The sequence below is a fragment of the Portunus trituberculatus genome, chromosome 44 (genome assembly GCF_017591435.1).
Source record: "Portunus trituberculatus isolate SZX2019 chromosome 44, ASM1759143v1, whole genome shotgun sequence".
NCBI classification, from domain to species: domain Eukaryota; kingdom Metazoa; phylum Arthropoda; class Malacostraca; order Decapoda; family Portunidae; genus Portunus; species Portunus trituberculatus.
Genome location: NC_059298.1, coordinates 17,298,554 through 17,319,750, shown reverse-complemented (window position 1 = coordinate 17,319,750; position 21,197 = coordinate 17,298,554). Strand labels below are relative to the sequence as shown.

Genomic DNA, 21,197 nt, shown 5'->3' with positions numbered 1-21,197 from the left:
AGAGAAGAACAAGAGGGGACATGATAACTATGTATAAATTGGTGAACAAGATTGAAATATTGGACAGAGAATTGATAAAGGTGACCACAAGTAATCATCTCCGGGGACATGGAAAAAAATTAATAAAAGACATCTGTCTAAATGACGTGAGAAAATACAGTTTCCCGCATCGTAGTATTGATAAGTGGAATAAACTGAGCAGTGATGTCGTTGACGCGGTGTGTGTCAATCAGATGAAAGAGAGGTATGACACGAGTGGACAAGGAGACAGGACACAAGAGAGCTTAGCTCGGGCCCTGTAATACACAAATAGGTAAATACACACACACACACACACAGAAAGAAACTATGAAAAAAACATTGTCGAAAAATGTAAGGAGCAACCAAAATGATTCTACAGATTCATAAATGGAAAATTAAGGCAAAAAGAAATAATAGAAAGGTTAAAAGGAAAGTATGGAATGGTGGAAGACCCAAAAAGTATGACAGAAAAGATAAATAGTAAATTTCAGGAAGTCTTTACTAAGGAATCCAAATTTGAAAGGCCACAGGGTAATAGAAACCGTCTAAATGAAAGAGATTAAAGTAACCAAGCTTGAAATAAAAGAGATGACGAAGGAACTAGATGAAGAGAAGGCAATGGGACCGGATGAAGTCTCAGGAAGAATACTGATAGAATGTAGGGAAGAACTAGCAAGTCCTATATATAATATCATAAAATGGTCAATAGAAAATGGAACAGTACCAGTAGAATGGAAAAGAGCTGAGGTGGCTCCCATGTATAAGAGCAGAAGGAACGAAGAACCTTTAAATTACAGACCGGTATCACTAACTAGTGTAATATGCAAAATGTGTGAAAGAGTAATAAAGTAACAATGGATAAAGTTCCTTGAAGACACCAAATTATTATCAAATAGACAATTTGGTTTTAGAAAAGGTCGGTCGTGTGTAATAAATTTACTGAGTTTCTACTCTAGAATAGTTGAAAGAGTACAAGAGAGAGGGATGGGTAGACTTGTTTTCATGTATACAGTGTTTGAGAATCATGAGTAAGGAAGATATGGAATAAAGAGGATAAATATGTTGATGAGGGTGAATGGGCATTCAAAGGTTTTGATACGGCAAATACTTCCCTATTTAAGAAAGTGTTAGATATTGAACATAAATTAGATAAATGGATAAAGGAGAGTATGGGAATTAAAGAGAATGAAGAACAGGAAAAAGTGTTCCAGAAATTGAAAGATAAGATAAAAAGAGTGGAAGAAAACGAAGCTAGGCTAAGAGCAGAAAATGAGGAACTGAAAAAGGAAGTAGCTAAGTACAAGAAACAGATGGAATAAGGACTCGGTAAAGCCGAGAAAGGAAAAGAGGAACTGAAAGATCTAGTAAACAAAGAAAAGGAAAGAATACAGGATGTGATTAAAAAAGAAGTACAAGCATAGAGTCCAAGATAAGAAAGACAAGGAAAATTTTCAGGAAGTGTTTCAAGAACAGTTAAAAGAAAGAGATGAGAATATGACAAACAGAATTATAGGAGTCCTTAAGAAAAAAGAAAATCTAGTAAGGGAAATTACAGAAAAAAAAACTAATTATTTTTGGCCTGAAAGACAAAAATGTAAAATATAGACCAAGAAGGGAAAAAGAAGAAATGAAATCAGTCAAAGACCTACAAAAGAATCTAAATGACGAGGATAGACAGAACTTAGAAGAGGAGGTAGAAGAAATCCATAGAATGGGACCATATCGAGAAGGAACAGTGAGACCAATTAAGATACTACTAAAATCACAAACAGTAACAGAAGAAATACTATATAGAACAACAAAAATCAGAGAAACAGAAGGTTGCAAGGATATATATATATATATATATATATATATATATATATATATATATATATATATATATATATATATATATATAAGAAAAATAGAAATGAGGAAGAAAGGAAGAGACTCAACGAACTGATGACAGAAGCAAGGGAAAAAATAATAAAAGGTCAGAAGAGGAGAAGGCGGCATTTTTTTGGAGAATTATAGGAGACAGGATAAGGAAATGGTATATAAAAGAGAAGGAAGAGAGAAAAATGGAGCAAATTTAACTAAAAATGATAAGAACAAGATATTAAAAATTATGTATATGAACATAGGTGGGATTTTATCAAGTAAATTAGAATTAAGAGATTACATAAAGAAAGAAGAACCAGATATTGGAGGCCTGGTTGAAACAAAATTAAATGAGGCAATAAAAACAGACATAGATAATAGGTATAATATTTGGAGGAAAGACAGAGTGGGTAAAGGAGGAGGAGGAGTCATGATGATGTTAAGGAAAGAGATGGTGGTAAACCAAGTGGAGTGTGGAGAAGGAAAAGCAGAAGTACTGTATATTAAGATATATATTAATAAAAAAGAGTTAACAATCATTGGAACATATGTGCCACCAAAAAAAAATTCATGGACCAATCAAGAATATAAAGACATGATAGATGACACAATAAGGAGTCTTATAAGAATCGGTAAAGAAAGGAGAAAAGTTATATTAATAGGAGATTTCAACTGTAAGGAGGTGGACTGGGAAAATTATGAAAGTGGTATGGGGGAAGAAGCCCGGGGAGATAGATTCATGAACCTAATGATACATAATATGATGGACCAAAGAGTAAAGGAAAACACAAGATTCAGAAGAAACGACGAGCCAGCGAGATTGGACCTGCCTGGTTTTTACAAATCAACGATGATATAAGATATAAGTGTTCATTGGGAAAGAGAGACCATGTAATATTAGAAATGGATATAGAAGAGAGAAAGGAAGATAGAGACAAATCATTCAAAGGAAACCAATTAAACTACAGAAAGGTTGATGTTGAGAACCTCAAAAACTATTTTAAGAACATTAACTGGGAGGAGATGGAAAACTCAGAGACGGTGCCAGAGAAATATAACTTATTTTTGGAAATATACAAAACAGGAGTCAGGGAATATGTCCCAAAATATAGACCTAAAGAAGAAGGAAAGAAAGATTGGTTTAACGAAAGATGTGCTAGGGCAAAGGAGAAAAGAGATGGAGCATGGAAAAGTAGGAGGAGAAATAGAAATACAGAAAATAAGGAAAACTTCAAAGCAGTGAGAAATGAGTATGCTAAGGTGAGGAAGGAAGAAGGAAGGAACTATGAAAAGGACATTGTCGAAAAATGTAAGGAGCAATCAAAATTTTTCTACATATTCATAAATGGAAAAATAAGGCAAAAAGAAACAATAGAAAGGTTAAAAGGAGAGAACGGGATGGTGGAAGACCCAAAAACTATGGCAGAACTGTTAAATAGTAAATTTCATGAGGTCTTTACTAAGGAATCCAAATTCGAAAGACAACAGGGTAATAGAGAGACTGTCTATATGAAAGAGATTAAAGTAACCAAGCTTGAAATAAAAGAGTTGATGACGGAATTAGATGAAGAGAAGGCAATGGGACCGGATGAAGTCTCAGGAAGAATATTAAAAGAATGTAAGGAAGAACTAACAAGTCCTATATATATACATCATAAAATGCTCAATAGAAAATGGAAAATGGGAACACACTCCAACAGGTGTTGGAACCTGACCTAGACCATATGTACAGGGAGGATGGAAGCTATAGGGTTCTCCTGTCTCCAAAATAAACAAGATTTGGGTGCCGTATAGAGTGGAAAATGGAGGGAGAGGCGGAACTAGGAGGCGCTGCCAGACGTATGGGATAAAAACAATTGCCATGATTTGAAAACCAAAGGTTTATCGAAACACCAATTGGCCTGAAGAGACTAGATGATGATAACATGGACAAGGATTTTTCTAGATTTAGAGAGGAAAGAGGTAATATGAGGAGGCTGATAAATGTGGAAAGGGAGATAAGATACATGAAGGATGTGATGTCAAATATGATAGAAAAACAAGAAAACTTTATAAAAGAAATCACTGAACTAAAAGTGAGATTAAAGGAATGTGAGAAAGTAAGAGAGAGGCAGTGGCATAGTGGATAAGGTGATGAACTTGGGATCGGGCAGATGTTCATCCAGAGGTTTCGAATCCTTGATACTTTGCCATTTGTCGAGTTACCTACATGTCACCATAATACCCAGATTCTAGGTGGTTACACCAAAGATGTGCTTGGGTGGTGGTATGGGCCCTAATATGGGTAGCACTATAAATAAAATTGCCTACGCCACTAATGGGTGGAAGCTGAACAGTGCTTCCCATACTCTTCAAGTAAAATAGTATACTGAACCCATTATAATGTGTAATAATACGGGATGTGTTCCAGCACATCAAAAGTCACCCCTACAAACATGAAAATACATGAAAAGTCATATAAAAAAAAAAATGTAAAGTACTGCGCAAAAGAAATACAGAAAATGTTTTATTTACCTTTCACTCGCCACGTATTTTATCAGATGATGTCCTGAGGCTAAGCGACAGTAGGGATTTCAGTCCTTACTCATAATATCCACATACAAACACACTGTAAAGACTTCGCTACTGTTCAGTGAGAAACGGGGGAAGAGACTGATTGTCGTGGTGGCCGTGCGGCGTGGTGGTGCTACGGCATGGTGTAAACAAAACATGAGCGGGTACCACACAGGTAACTCTCTATTTACACAATAGATGCGTTCCAAGAGGCATCGCGTATTTCAAAATTTGCATAAAACAAACTTGTAATTTCCATAAGAAACAATAGATAATGGGGGATGCGCGATGTAGTAAAAAAAATTTGTACAAAATACTCCTTATTAGGCTAAATTAACATGTTTTTATCATTTACCATTCTAAATACTAGAAGTGTATTTAAAGTAAAGGGAAAAGCAAGAAATAATAAAAGCAAAAAATAATAAGAGAAAACAAAACAAAGAATACATAAACACAACACTCACTGCGTCACTGCTTTCACCACTCACACCACAGTGAGTCACCATCTTCCTCTGAGCTTTTCCACTTTAACAAAAATCCACTTATCAAAAATAACCCCACAGTATAAAAATAAATACTAGTAAAATAAACGCAGGACGCCAATGTCTTCACCCCTCACAAGCAGTTGCCGTCGCTGTCCACTCTCTGGCGCGCAGTTTGAAATTGCGTCTGGCGTTCAGTTTGAAAATGTGGTTGGGCCAAATCGTGTATAAGCAAACCGATTGCACAAATTTAATTAATTATATTTTTTCGGTCGCGTATTAACAAAAACGTTTAAATTAAACACGCGTAAATCAAGAGTTACCTGTATGTGAATGTTTCTTACAGTAAATAGAATCGAGGGTAGTAATTACCAAACACCATATAATTAAGTACCATATAAGGAGGACTTACTGTACAGGAAAAGAAAGGACACTGTTATACAAGCAATTAAGGAGAAGGAAAAGGAAGATCTAGTGAGGGATACAGTGGATAAGAGGAAATGTATCTTAATTTTTGGGCTGAAGGAAACAAAAAATCCAAACAAATTTGTGAGCGAGAAGAGAGAGAATTGGCCAAAACTGTTATTAAACATGTCCAAGACAGCACACAGGATTGGAACAGAAAGTGGAGGAAGTGATTAGGTTGGGAAGGTTTAGTGAAGGGCGAAAGAGAGACCAATGAAAGTGAGAATGAGATCGCAGGTGGCAGTGGAGGAGATCAAGAAATTTTTAAATGTAATGAGGGATACAAACAAAAAAAATTCAATCACACCAAAACAAATTTTAAAAGACTGGAAGGATATCATGCAAGGCAAGACAGTCCAAGAGAAGTACGAAATATTCCTAGACAAGTGTACAATGAGGGGGTAAAGAGATATGTTCCCAAGCACAGAGTAAAAGAGAGCAAACACATGTTACATATGCAAAAGCTAAGAAGTGTAAGGATTCAGATTGGAAAAAAATTAAAGAGGCAGCGAAATTAAGAAAATAGAAAGCAGTATAAACTGGCACAAAACAAATACATTAAAATGAGAAGAGAGGAGGAGAGAAATTTTGAAAGGGAAGTAGTGATGAGATATGAAGAGGAATCCAAACTTTTTTATAAGTATATATATGGAAAGATGATGAACAGAGAGACCATCACTAAGTTAATCAAGGGAAATAAGACATATGAAACAATGGAAGAAATGAGTGAACTTATGAGAGCTTTAAATCAGTATATAATGAAGAGGGAATTTCATAAAACCAAACGACCAAGCAATGCAGGAAGGATTAAGAAACGTAGTGGTGCATAAACAGAAAATTAACTAATTACTAGAAAAGGTGCATGTAAGAAAAGCAATGGGGCCAGAATAAGTGTCTGGGTGAACACTGAGGGAATGTAGAGAACAATTGGTGGAACCAATTTGCAATGTGATTAACAGCTCTTTAATGGAAGGAGAAGTACCAAAGGAATGGAAAAGAGCAAATATAGTCCTGATATTCAAAGGAGGAAAAAAGACAGAATCCCTAAATTATAGACCAATGTCACTCACTGACTTGCACTGTGGGAAAGATCTGCGAGATTGTAATTAAGGAAAAATGGTTAGAATATCTTAAGGAAAATGAAATAATAAACAACTTCCAATCTGGTTTAAAAAAAGAAAGCTCATGCATAATAAATTTACTAAGTTTTATACAAGAGTAATAGATGAGGTACAAAGGAGAGCTCCTATTGAAAAAAGAACACATTGGAGGAATACTGGTAAGTATCTTAAACTGGATGATAGACTACTTAACAGAAACGGAAATGAGGACAATGATAAGTAACACCCCATCAGGCTGGAGCACAGTTACTAGTGGCATACCACAGGGTTCAGTGTGCATCAATTATGTTCTAAGTCTAAGTATGTATATATATTAAAAACATACAAGAGGACTTGAGTAGCTACATAAATTTATTTGCAGATGATGCAAAACCCAAGAGTAATACAGAACAATGAGGACTGTATGAAATTACAGAAAGATATTGACAAATCTGGGAATACATCCATAAGTAGAAATTAGAATTTAATACCAGGAAATGCCATGTGATGGAAATGGGTAAAAGTAACAGAAGACCTACATGGGAATACAAAATGGGAGAAGAGGTTATAATGAAAAGGAGAGAAGAGAAAGACCTGAGAGTGATTATACAAGACTCCCTGACTCCAGAAAAACACATAAATGGATTATTTGCTTTAACATACAAGACACTAACAATTATCAGGGTGGCATTCAATTACATGGATAAGAGTATGATGAAAAAGATCATAAGCACTATAATAAGGTCTAGACTAGAATGTGCAGCAGTGGTGTGGTTATCATAGAAGCAGGACATCAGAAGACTAGAAAGCATATAAAGGATTGCTACAAAGATGTTGCCAGAATTAAAGGATCTTCCCTATGAATAAAGACTTGTGGAAATTATTCCACAGAAACGAAGACGTGACAGTGTATTTACTCTATTTTGAGTATTAGTGACCGATGTTTATTGGTCATACATATGTGTTTATGTAAATAATGTATAAATTGGGGTAATGTGTGAATGAAACATTGTTAATTATGAAGTGGAATGGTATGAACGGTGCTGAGGTTTCAGATCTCCATGAAGCTCGCCGCCGTGACTGAGCGGCGTGGGGAGTTGGAGGGGAAAAAGTGACGGGAGGGTTAGTTACTCCTACACCACCACAGTGAACAGTGGAACTTAGAAAATCGTGACGGACATAAAAGTGTACAGAAATAACCCTCACGATTATAACCAACTACAAATGTTATAAGTCAACATAATATATCATAGCCGGTTAACCACACAAAGCGATACTTTCGATCACCGGCTCGCTGCCTAAGAACCCCTTTACATCAGCTGGCCAGTCTGTAGGTATTAGGGTGAGTCTTAGGTTGCGTTACGAAGTGTGACAATTCACATCAAAAAGTAAGTGTTGTATCAGTGTTTACTCTGACAATATTCATATCCGTTAACTGCATTGAGTCATACGATTGTTATACATAGTCCATTTCGTTCTTTCCAGCAGGGAGTTACCATCCATCCCTGAGTATGAACGCAGTGAGTATTGAGTCTCGGTGACACTCAAGAAGGGAAAATCATTGTCATGGTCCTTCGAACCGGATGGGATGAGGTGGACGTGTTAACTAATTACAATGAGCAGTGATAAATCTGTAGCGATCGTTGGACACAGTCTAGTGCCTCAGGCTATAAACCGAGTGAGCGGTGCGAACATTTATATTTATCGTTCACCTGGTGCAAAAGTGGCTGACTTTGATACAAATCGTACATTGTCTCGAGTAATCGGAGTTCCCTACGACTTGATTATTTTGTTCCTCGGAGGAAACGATATTCACGACAACTGCACACCATCCATAATCGCTAGCGATCTTATTAAGGTTGTTGAACAGCTTCATAGTAGTTGTGGTTCACATGTTGCCTTAGTGTTGATAGAGCACAGGAATCCTCCACCACATAACAGATTTAATGTTACTGCTGAGAATTATAATAGAATAGCTAGTAACATTAATAACCGACTGAAACATAAGCTTAAAAGTAAACCTTACGTTCAGTTTTTGAGTGTTGGTGCAAAACCCTTTCAATGTGAAGTGACAGATGGAGTGCACTTTAATTACGAGACAAAGAAACATTTGAAGATAAAATTTCAGAACACAATCAAGCGATTTGTGGATACGGATTCGGTTAACAGCCAGTAATCATTAATTAACAATGACTGAAGAGAAGTTGAAACGGTCTTTGAAGGCATTTAAGGGCTATCTTACCAGAGCCAATAACGACTCTGAGACTTTAATAAACAAATCTAATCCCACACCAAGTGAAGTACAAGCCACCATTAACATTTTGGAAACAAGATGGAAGAATTACAATGAGGTATACGAACAACTCGAAGAAACCTTATTAGAAGGAAAAGAGAATGAAGAAAAAGTGGAGACACTGCAAGAAAATTACTACCCATTGTATAGCCTTTATGAACATCAACATGCCAATCTGAAGGAAACACTTGGCTCTTTAGTCTTGAATAAAACACAGGCTACTAATACAGGAAACGCAGGTAGTGTTTCAATCATGTCAAAGCTTCCGAACATCCAACTACCAACGTTTGATGGAGATCTCACAGAATACGAGTCCTTTATGGATCAATTTGAAGCTCAAATAGGTTGTCGGCAAGACTTGGAACTGGTAACAAAGCTTCAATACCTAAAATCTCAATTGAAGGGCAGGGCGTTGGACCTCGTGAAAGGATATAGCTCAACATCGGCAAATTATCAGAGTGCACTGGATAGTTTAAAGGAAACCTATGGAGATGATGAAAAGGTAAAACACTGTCTACTACAAAGTATAATCAAAATGGAAAGCCCAAGGCCAAATAAGGATGAATTAGAAGCATTCAGAGTAAGTATGTTAAACCTAACAAGAGGCTTGAAGAACAAACATGATTATTCATGTTGTGAATGGGTTATAGCATCCATGTTTCAGCACAAACTTCCTAATGCAACCATAAGGCAGCTTTACCTGAAATATGAAGTTAACTTTTTTACCCTCAGCCAGTTGAACGAGGGCCTGAGAGATCTCATCTCACATATGGAGATCAAAAATCAACATAAAACCCCGAGAAAACCAAAGCAAGAGATCTCAACAACAAATCTTACAGAACAAGTCAAGGAAAAAGGCATTGGCCTTTATTATAATACTAGTAAAGATGCCAAATATAGTAAACTCTCAGGTGAAGAAAAATGTAGGTTTTGCAGAAAATCTCATAAAGACTATCAGTGCTCCAAATTTGCCACCGGAGGAGAAAGAATACAGAGGCTAAGGGACCTCAAACTATGCACCAGATGCATATGTAGTCATCATACGAGAGACTGCCAAACAAAACTTCAACTTTGCCGAAAATGCAAAAAGGGCAATCATCATGCAACGCTTTGCCGGACGTATGATAAACTTAGAGTTTGCACAGGCCCTCAAAATAATAAACAGTCATCTGATAACACAGAACGTGACCACTCTGATACACCAAGCACAAGTCACGTAAATGTAGCAAGCGGGACAACCTCTAGTGGAGTAGCTTTAGCGACAGCTTGGGCCGAGTTAAAATCAACAAATGGAGAGAGACGTGTCAGAGTGTTTTTTGACAACGGTTCTCAGAAAACCTTTATCACAGCAGGGTTAGTACAAGAAACTGGCCTACCTATTAAACAAAGCACAAGAATGACTTTGAAAGGATTTATGAGTCAACCTCTTAGCAAGGAAGTGGACATAGTGAAACCAACGATAAAAATGGGAAACAGAATTAAGAGAATTACTGCAGTGGTTGTACCGGAGCTCCCAACAAGCATTGTGACTGCAGGGCTGACAAATGCCGTTCAGCACCTGACAAAGAAAGACGTAACCCTCGCAGAATCCGTTGTGAAAGACGATAAAATAGGAACAACAGACCTGCTTATTGGAGCTGATCATTATTATGACTTTATATCACTCCATACATCTCTATACGATGGTATACATCTGCTAAAGTCACCTTCGGGTTATATAATAACAGGTCAGATTCCGTCCAAATTCAGACTTGGTAACAGCGAGGAAATAACCAACAGAGCTGAGTCCATTGCACCAGAAGCAGTACTTGTGATGCGAATATCTGCAGAGCCAGACCCTATGATGGAGATAGAAACTCAATTACTCACTGATCCTCCCATCCATAAATTATGGGATTTGGATGTAATAGGCATAGATGCCACTCAGACACTCCCAGAGGAGAGAATTGCTTACCAGGAATACCTTGACTAGGTGAAATACGAATCTGGACAGTACTGGGTAAAATTACCTTGGAAAATGAATAAGCCAGAACTAGAAAATAACTATTGCAAGGCTAAGGGTCAGATGTATTCGTTGGTAAAAGAACTTAGAAGGAAGGGTCAAATCAGTGACTACCAGAAGATATTAGATGAACAGAATGCCTGCGAGTTCATTGAGGAGGTACCGAATGCTCATCCGACAGATAAGAGTCACTATTTCCCTCATCATGGGGTAAAAAAGGATTCTGCTACAACCCCTCTAAGAATAGTATTCAATTGTAGCTCAAGGAGTAATGCACACACACCATCATTGAATGATTGTCTCATGACTGGTCTTACACTGACGAAGAAACTAGGAGACATTTTACTTCGCTTTCGTGTGGGCAAGTGTGCGTATAGCGCGGATATTCCAAAAGCATTCTTAAGGATTGACCTGCAAGAAGATGATAGAGACTACACTAGGTTTGTGGCCAGCAGATACGAATAACTTGGAGGGTCCTATTAAGACGTATCATTTTAAGTCGGTATTGTTTGGAGCGACCAGTTCACCGTTTCTACTTCAAGCTACCATAGACTTTCACTTAAGGAATTATGCTAATACCCTGAAGGATATTTTGACCAGCAACTTTTATGTGGATAACTTTCAAGGATCTACTGGTAGTGAAGATCAATTAATAAAAATATACAAAGAAGTGAAAGCAGAGCTGAATCGAGCAAACATGCCTTTGAGACAGTGGTCCACCAATAATAATGTGCTTAGAGAGCAAATAAGGAACGATTTCCCTGGATATGAAGTACCAGAGCTTTCCTCTGTCCTCGGACTCCAATGGAATACTGGGGAGGATACCTTGAAAATCAAACCAGTTAAATTTTCAAAGCAAGAACCACTGTGCAAGCGCCTCTTATTATCAAATGTCAGCAAAGTATTTGATCCTCTGGGATTATTTACTCCTATAACCATAAGAGGAAAAATGTTGCTTCAGGAATCATGGAGCTTAAAGGTTGATTGGGATGATGAGTTACCTGTTAGTTTTGCTGAACGATGGGAACTAATCGAGAATGAGCTACTTCGAGTATGCAAGTTTGAGGTACCAAGGGCTACAGCAAACTAAAAGGATACTTGTACCTTACACATTTTCTGCGATGCATCAACGAAAGCCTACGGGGCTGCAGCGTATATAGTTACTGATGCAAGCTCTATACTTTTAACAAGTAAAGCTCGTGTAGCACCAACAAAACCCAGAACTATTCCACAATTAGAGCTAACAGCCTTATTGATTGGAGTCAGACTCGGCAAACACGTTTGGATCATATGAATATCACATCAACTTACATATGGTCGGATAATAAAGTGGCATTACAATGGATAAAAAGTGACACCTCTAAGATCCCTTACGTAAAAAATCGTGCGAGTGATATTGCAAAGCTGCAAACAGACTTTTGCTTCCGGCATGTGGGTACAAAATCAAATCCTGCAGATCTACTAAGTTGAGGAGCTACTACAGAGAAACTCACCAAGGACACCTTATGGTTTCACGGACCTAAATGGCTTCAGACTTCAACAGATTGGCCTGAACATAAAGCGTATGCCGTATCAAACGTCAAGATAACACAAGTACTCCCCACGAAAGACTGTGACCAACCAGGAACACTGATAGACTTAGATCGTTACTCTTCTGTAGAAAAGTTGATTCGTATCACATCTTATGTTATGAATTTTATAAATAACATTTACGCGAGGAAGGGATGGACGAATCGCGTGAGCATTTCACCCATGACAATCTTGGTGAAACAGGTACAAGCAGTGTGTTACTCTGATATCTTACACATTTTGTTGGGGACTAGCTCTGGATCCAAGACGTCTACAAAGACACTCGCTGTAAAACAAGGTTCCTGTCTCGAGATGTCTCAAAAGACACTGGGGGCAAGGAAGCTTTTTTTTTTTTTTTTATACCATGTGGGCTTTACACGGGAATTTATGGGCTAAAGGGGATACTTTTTAGGGTACCTCCTATCTTAAAGCCCACCCGCTAGAAAACCGTTGTCCTGAGTGAGGAAGCCCAACCTACACTCAGACCGTGGACAGGATTCGAACCCGTGCGCTTGGAGACCTCTAGGATCCCAAAGCACGCACGGTTCCACTGTACCACTGACTTGGGGTTATTTCTCGATAATGGTGTTATAAGATGTCGTGGTAGATTACATAATTCGCCATTAATGTATAGCGCAAAGCATCCCGTCCTATTGCCCAAACACCATCACTTCACGGATTTAGTAATAAAAGAAAGCCACAGAATTTCACTACATGGAGGAGTTGCTGATACTCTTACTAACGTTCGCAAGAGCTTTTGGATACCAAAGACTCGTCAAGCGGTGAAATCCACAATAAGGAAATGCATCACTTGCAAGAGGTACGACTCAAGGCCTATAGCATACCCAGGCCAACCCCCACTACCTGAAAAAAGAGTTACGAGTTGTAAACCCTTTCAAGTTGTTGGAGTTGACTACACAGGGCCAATATATTTAAGGGACCCTACAGATGCTAGTGACTGTGGAGTACTCCCTACTAAAGTGTACATATGCTTATTTACATGTGCGTCCACAAGAGCGGTTCACTTGGAATTGGTAACCGATATGACTTTCAGTGGTTTTTTGAGAGCCTTTAGGAGATTCACTGGGAGGAGATTATGCCCTGAACCTGTGATTTCAGATAATGGATCGAATTTCAAAGCTTCAGAAATAATACTTAAAAGTTACTTTAGTCTTCCTGAAGTACAAGAATTTTTCCAGTCTCGTAGATGTGAATGGAGGTTTATCCCGCCTAAAGCTCCATGGCAAGGCGGATTCTATGAACGCATGATTGGTGTAGTAAAGAGAAGCCTCAGGAAAGTGCTTCATAATAAGAGAATCTCTGTGGATGAACTGCGGACTGTCATTGTTGAAATGGAAGCCAGAATTAACAATAGGCCACTCACTTACATACAAGAGAACATAGATGAGCCCGAGCCGTTAAGTCCGAATCATTTGATACAGGGGTCTCAAATAGATATCATACCGCCATTCATGAATCGAGAAAAAATTAAGGATCCAGACTATGTACAAAATGTGGGACGAGAAAGTTTAATCACTCACTTCAATAAACTCAATAAGATAATAAAACAGTGGAGTAAAGTCTGGAAGGAAGATTATTTGACCTCTCTAAGAGAACATCACTATGGTTTGTCAACATCATCACCCACCAAACTGAAACCTGGAGACATAGTCCTAATTGACTGTGATACAAGCAGATCCACGTGGCCCATTGGAAAAATAATCAGTATTATGCCAGATAAATATGGATTGCTTAGAGTGGTAAGGGTTTTCTCGAAAGGCGTCGAATCTATAAGAACAGTCAACAAGTTACTTCCTCTTGAAGTATCCAGCGATGAAGAATTAAGCAATACACAAACAAGGTCTTTGTGTAAAGCTGCGGCACAAGCACGACTCCAATGGCAGACTGATAGTGCTTGATATCTATTGATGCGCACGAGTGGAGGATTAGTGATAGAGAAAAAAAAATGCAACCACTCGTCTAAAGGAAACGAACTTGGCTCTTGTGGCCCCCAGGATGTGGAAATTATTCCACAGAAACGAAGACGTGACAGTGTATTTACTCTGTTTTGAGTATTAGTGACCGATGTTTATTGGTCATACATATGTGTTTATGTAAATAATGTATAAATTGGGGTAATGCGTGAATGAAACATTGTTAATTATCAAGTGGAATGGTATGAACGGTGCTGAGGTTTCAGATCTCCATGAAGCTCGCCGCCGTGACCGAGTGGCGTGGGGAGTTGGAGGGGAAAAAGTGACGGGAGAGTTAGTTACTCCTACACCACCACAGTGAACAGTGGAACTTAGAAAATTGTGACGGACATAAAAGTGTACAGAAATAACCCTCACGATTATAACCAACCACAAACATTATAAGTCAACATAATATATCATAGCCGGTTAACCACACATAGCGATACTTTCGATCACCGGCTCGCTGCCTAAGAACCCCTTTACATCAGCTGGCCAGTCTGTAGGTATTAGGGTGAGTCTTAGGTTGCGTTACGAGGCGTGACAATTAACATCAAAAAGTAAGTGTTGTATCAGTGTTTACTCTGACAATATTCATATCCGTTAACTGCAATGAGTCATACGATTGTTATACATGGTCCATTTCGTTCTTTCCAGCAGGGAGTTACCATCCATCCCTGAGTATGAACGCAGTGAGTATTGAGTCTCGGTGACACTCAAGAAGGGAAAATCATTGTCAAGACTGAAGGAAATGGAATTACCAATCTTAAAGGATAGATGGGAGAGAGGAGATCTAATAACGATGTATAAGACAGTAAACCATATGGAAAAGATAGATGGTATCACTGATGGAGGATGACAGACGAACAAGAGGACACTCCAAAGAAGATCATGAAAAGTCAGTGTTTGAGAAACATTAAAAAGTTTAGTTCTCCACATAAGACAGTGGACATGTGGAATGGCTTGAGAGGAGATTGTAGTAGAAAGTGTGCATAAATTTAAGGAAAAGTTAGATATATGTAAATATGGAGACAGGTCAATACGAGCACCACTTGAAGCCTGTAATATACAACTAGGTAAATACAACTAGGTAAACAGACACACATACACACGCACATATATATATATATATATATATATATATATATATATATATATATATATATATATATATATATATATAGAGAGAGAGAGAGAGAGAGAGAGAGAGAGAGAGAGAGAGAGAGAGAGAGAGAGAGAGAGAGAGAGAGAGAGAGAGAGAGAGAGAGAGAGAGAGAGAGAGAGAGCACAGTCAAAAGGGATGAACTGTTTTGTCTGATCTCTTCATTTACAGCTTGATGCTCTTCATATGAGAACTTTTATATGTTGATAAGTTAATCCACCAAGAATCAGAGGAGCAGGGAACTTGTGTGGAAAATAGGCATGTACTGGTTCTATAACTTTGTTACTCTAATTTACCGAGAAAACTTCCAAAAAAACTTCCTTTAAGTGACATACCTTGATTGTGTAATTCTTGATTATTTCTTTTAGGGCTTGTGCACCTTTTGGATTCTGATAATCTCCTTTGATTACCTCCTGTGTGCTGAGTAAGTTAGAGGAAGTTCTTGGAGTTGTCTTGCTGAAGACCTCACCAGTGTCTCCTTTTGGAATGAGATCAATAACAAAGAGATTCTTCATAACCATGACATTTTGAGGAATACTGACGAGGGAATGAAGGCCCAGAACATTGCAGGAGGCACAATCCACGTAGTGTTGTGAGAAGTGGATTGCTCTGTAGCAGTGTTTGGGTAGAAGAGGCTGAAGGGAAGAAATATTAAACTAATTCATTGCTTCATATCCATGTTACTCTTGTCAACATTTGTACTCACTAAACAACATTTAAATGCACATCTATCACACATTCATCTGCAGGATTCATCTATTTAAGCACCTGAATTCAGTCTATTTTGTAAACCATGAATTCACCAGCAATCTGTGGTCTTACAAATGTAGTACTGACAAATTTATGAGAGGGTTCTACACCATTAATCTTAAGTTACCACATATTTTCAGCCTACAATTAAATTACATAATGTTAGCAAGTTGGTTGTACTTTTATCCTACGCTAGTGTTTTTTTTTATATTTTCATATCATTAAGAGTTCCAAAGTGTTCTTCACATTTGCCTAAGCAGAAGGGCAACAAGAATTGTCCAAGGAAAAAGGAAATCAGGCTGGTGCCAACTGGAACCATTAACAAATTTGAACCTATTTTTATTAGGCAAGCATACATTTATTTGTATTGCTTTATTCTTACAGTAGTATGAAACTTTGGAAAACTTTTTTTGTGTGTTGTGTGCCCTTACTCAAATTTATTTTTTTCTTTTTAAAATAATTTTCACAACCTAGTCCATATTACCTGTATACTCTTGATCAAGGCTGATATTATGACATCAGAGTTTCCCCTTAAGATAACTTGTCTGCCAATGAGCAGGTGATGCACCAAGTGATGAAAGATAGTGCTTCCAAGGATGTTGTATGCCTGCTGAATATTCAGTCCTGTAAAAATAAATGTTAAAAAACATAATAAGTGAACCAGGAAATAAAGAGAGGAGAGAATGCAATAATTATATGAAATCAAACTGACAGGAAATAATAAAGTTAATGTATAAAGGTAAATATATACTTATCATTGATGCACTAGATATCAATCTCCACCTTCACCTCCACAAAGCCTCAGCAGTGAAAACAATATCCACATGTGCCTTTTTAAACAACAACAGATCTGTATCATTATCTGTGACCACATTATTAAAAAATGTGAAGGAAAGTGAATGTGAAAAATATTAAGATTATGGAAATAACTGGCATGAATGACAATAAGAATAGGCGTGAGTGCTAATTAGAATGAAAATGAGTGAGTATGAAAGTCAGCAAAATAATGAAGTGTAAAAGTTAGCACGAATGAGAATGGCATTCAGGTAAAGTGTCAAATAGGTACCCACTGGTCCACTAGCTATGCATTTGGCATTTAAAAACTTTTTCATGTGATATGGCAACACTTAGACATTAAAATTTGGTCTCATTTCGACCATTATGCCTTCATGTCAACAGGTATCAACTGTTTGGTTTGTTATGATTGAAGAGATGGACCAATATATATATATATATATATATATATATATATATATATATATATATATATATATATATATATATATATATATATATATATATATATATATATATATATATATATATATATATATATATATATATATATATATATATATATATATATATATATATATATATATATATATATATATATATATATATATATATATATATATATATATATATATATATATATATATATATATATATATATATATATATATATATATATATATATATATATATATATATATATATATATATATATATATAAGTGAAGGTGTAAAAACTGTTTTCTTGTGAAAACCTAAGCATTGCAACTTTTTTTCATATTTAATGACTAATTTTCAATAATGGAAAATTACAACTTTTTTTCTATTTGTAGATTAACTTTGTCACGCAATGCATGAGAAAATACATCAGGACTGCTTAGAAACAAAAGATAAAGGCTGGGGCTGTGTGCATACCTATTGGACTGATCACAGATACCAAAGACCAATAGGTAGGTATTTTATCACAAACTGTTGCCAGAGTCCTAAGACAACAGAGGGATGAAAAGGAGTCAATTTCCTCTGAAACTGTCAGAGCACCATCTAATCTAACTTATCCCAGGAGTGGTCCAGAATGTAAGCAGTATGAGGTGCCCTAAATGTAGGCACATCCTTACTGGGCACCACGCACTGCATACTGATTGGTGTTCACCTTTCCAATCATGGTTACAGAGGTAAAAGTAATTCATAACTGCTTCTGCATCTGAAAACACTAGTATTTCAGTCTCTGCAGTTTTATCCTTAACTGCATTTTGTGAAAAATACATATTTGATTTTGCCACCACCTCCATGAAATTCTAAAATTTAGTATGCGATTCATCACTAATACTTATAAACATTTATTTTAGTTTGATGCTATGTAACATGAAGGAACCTTTACAACATGAGAAATTACTCAAACCTATAAAATATGATGAAAAACAGGACTGCTGATGGTAAGAACCCTGAAAGGTGACATAATACTTCTTCAATAAGTTGTGAATGCTAAATCTGAAATATGAATTTCTAATATCAAAAAAGAAAGATGTTATTGCCAACAACTCACCTCCACATTCATCTGAACAATTTGCCATGAAAGAACTAATAGGAGGTCCTTCCACCAGTCTCTCCTGTAATCTCAGTCCACTTGCTTTCAGGAGCCATGTGAAAGAAGAGTGAAGGTGTTGCCACACTCCCTCCTCTCCAACCATCTCACATAAGGACCTAGGCTGACCAGCCACTGTAAGAACAGAGTGAGACAACAGCTAAATGAGCTATCATAGTACATGAATGATAGCTGCAGAAATCTAAACTAACATTGTCAATTCTTATTATGGCTGACTAACGCAAAATGTAACTAAAGTACAATGAGAAAAGATGAGAATTTTTACCTTACTACATATTCAGAGAAATAATGATGTCCTGTTCATACCAACACCAACATTATCCAATTCCATCCCCACATACTTTGAAGGCTCCTGTAATTTATCTATATCAAATTATCTAAAAGATTTGAGACCAGTAAGTCATTGTATAAATCTTTTTAAGATGGAAATTGGTCCCAAAATCAACCCTGGCAAAATCTATTTGTAAAGAAAATTTGTCCACATTCACAAGCATTATATACACAAATCTCTCCATGCAAGACAAAGTTCTGTCAGTGTTTACAGCACCCACACAGAAAATCACTAGATTTGCAAAAAAAAACATAAGGAGCAATTCTTTATAAATTTTAACAAATAAAACCTTTTTTAAGTTTGGAAGGAAGTGTAAAATCTAAACAATAACTACCTGAGTATCAGTTATCAATTATACAGTTAACTATTGTAACTTATGAAAGCTTCGTATTATCACTAATCTTAATCTTAGTCTGCTACAGGATAGGTTTCAAGACACTTATCCTTTAATTTTTGTAAAACCACTTTTGACTCTGTTAGGGGACCAGTATATCAGAGGGTTCTTTTTATTATAATTTAGTTGTCCTTGGCTGGTGCTATTTCAGCCACTCTGATTGATGACAATGAAGAAGAAAACTACTAAGGGAACACACAACAAGATTGTTATGGAGGCAAATCTTTTAATCCCTAGCAATAACTTACCTCTCTGTTTGCGAGATTTGTCCATCATGACAGCTGCAGACCTTAGAGCTCGGTGGCTCACTTTAGACTCTTCAGTTTCATAAATCTGTGAATAGCCTACAAAGATTACCTTGCTCTGTTATTGATTAAGCTGAAATTATGAAATTGATGTAATAAAATAAAAGTTTCGAAATACATTCCATGTTTATGAGTCAGCCAGAGTCAGATAATAGTATTCCTTAAGCCCCTCCAAAGTATGCATTTTCCATTTAAAATAAGAGTAAAGAGTAGGGAGATATCAAACATTTGGCAAAGAAATTCCTGTCTCCTTACAGACATCATGCTGTCACTTTCCTACCATACATTATCAGCTGACAAGGAGTGGATTTGTCCTGAGAGGACAAGAAAACTTCTCAGAAAGCAACTGAAGTCAATTCTAGCCTTACAGGATATCAACTTCCAGCAGGAAATCCCAATTCAATAGTTGGTACCTCCTTTCATGCTGTACTTTGCACTGTGACCTTGACTGGGACAACAGTTAACATTACAAGAAAGCAACAAAACTATCTAGTTTGCAAAATGTCAAGATTGGACCTTGGATAAGTAACAGGCAGTAATGAGATCTGATGAAATCTCTGTGTGATTAGTGCAACATCTAATAGTTTGATCCCAGTGACTCTTTTTATTCTTAGAAAAACACAAAATACATAGGTAGTGCTTCATGGTTTGTGCATATTTTACTTTCTATGGCCTTGGTATCTTACTGTGTTCTCTTAAACACTAATGTCACTAAAGCAGTCACTAAAGTAGTGTAGTTGGAACTGTAAATGGATAATCTTGAATCATCTTTTGAAGTTATCAGAGCCAATATTTTCCAGGAGGAAGAAGCACCACCTAATGGTTAAAAATTGTCAAAGAATGGCTTAGGGTAAAGCTGGCACTGCAAAGTATTGGCCTGGAGATTCATAAGATACTTCTCCCAATAGGAAACTTATGGGAAATAATGAAAGTTAAATTATTAGATTGTGACACATCCTCAATCCAAGCTGAAAGCAAATCTTCACAACTACTGGGCAGAATTCAAAAGCTGTGATTCTTCAATGTTTGAATGAAAGTTTACCAAAACATCTTAAAGAGATGCTCAAGAAATAAGTAAATGCGATACAATACTAAATTGTACACAGAATTAAAAATTTTTAAATTTCTTTTGTCTTTTACGAAATAAGCAACTAGAATTTCACTATGGCTGTGCATCATTACTAGTGCTAACTCCTACAAGCTTTGCATGATTAATAAGTTATTTTGGAAGGCTGAAAGATGTTGGGTTGTGTATTTACCTAGATGTATTTACCTAGTTGTATTGTACAGGGTTCGAGCAGGGCTCATAGTGTCCTGTCTCCATATCTCCATTAATCTAATTTTTCTTTAAACTTATGCACACTATGTACTGCAACAATTCCATTATCCAATGCATTCCATTTTTCCACCGTTGTGTGGAAAACTGTATTTTCCAACATCCTTCGCACACTGCCTCATCCTGATCTTCTGTTCATGTCCTCTTCCACCAACAGCACCAGGTCTTCTTTGTCTATCTTTTCAATATCATTTACTATCT

The 21,197-nt window shown here is 36.8% G+C and overlaps 1 protein-coding gene across 4 annotated transcripts in view; it reads right to left on the bottom strand.

Annotated features, from left to right (window-relative positions):
* Window positions 1-21,197, bottom strand: part of LOC123518545 (folliculin-like) — a 96,857-nt gene that overhangs the window by 23,695 nt on the left and 51,965 nt on the right. For 3 of the 4 annotated variants that reach the window (XM_045279373.1, XM_045279371.1, XM_045279374.1), the window contains exons 7-10: window positions 19,604-19,688; window positions 18,571-18,744; window positions 16,718-16,857; window positions 15,819-16,118 (exon numbers count right to left, since the gene is read on the bottom strand). In XM_045279373.1, coding sequence (XP_045135308.1) covers window positions 15,819-16,118; window positions 16,718-16,857; window positions 18,571-18,744; window positions 19,604-19,688 — 699 coding nt within the window. Of the gene's footprint in view, window positions 1-15,818; window positions 16,119-16,717; window positions 16,858-18,570; window positions 18,745-19,603; window positions 19,700-21,197 lie in introns of all 4 variants that reach the window. The other variant, XM_045279372.1, reaches the window with a different exon arrangement.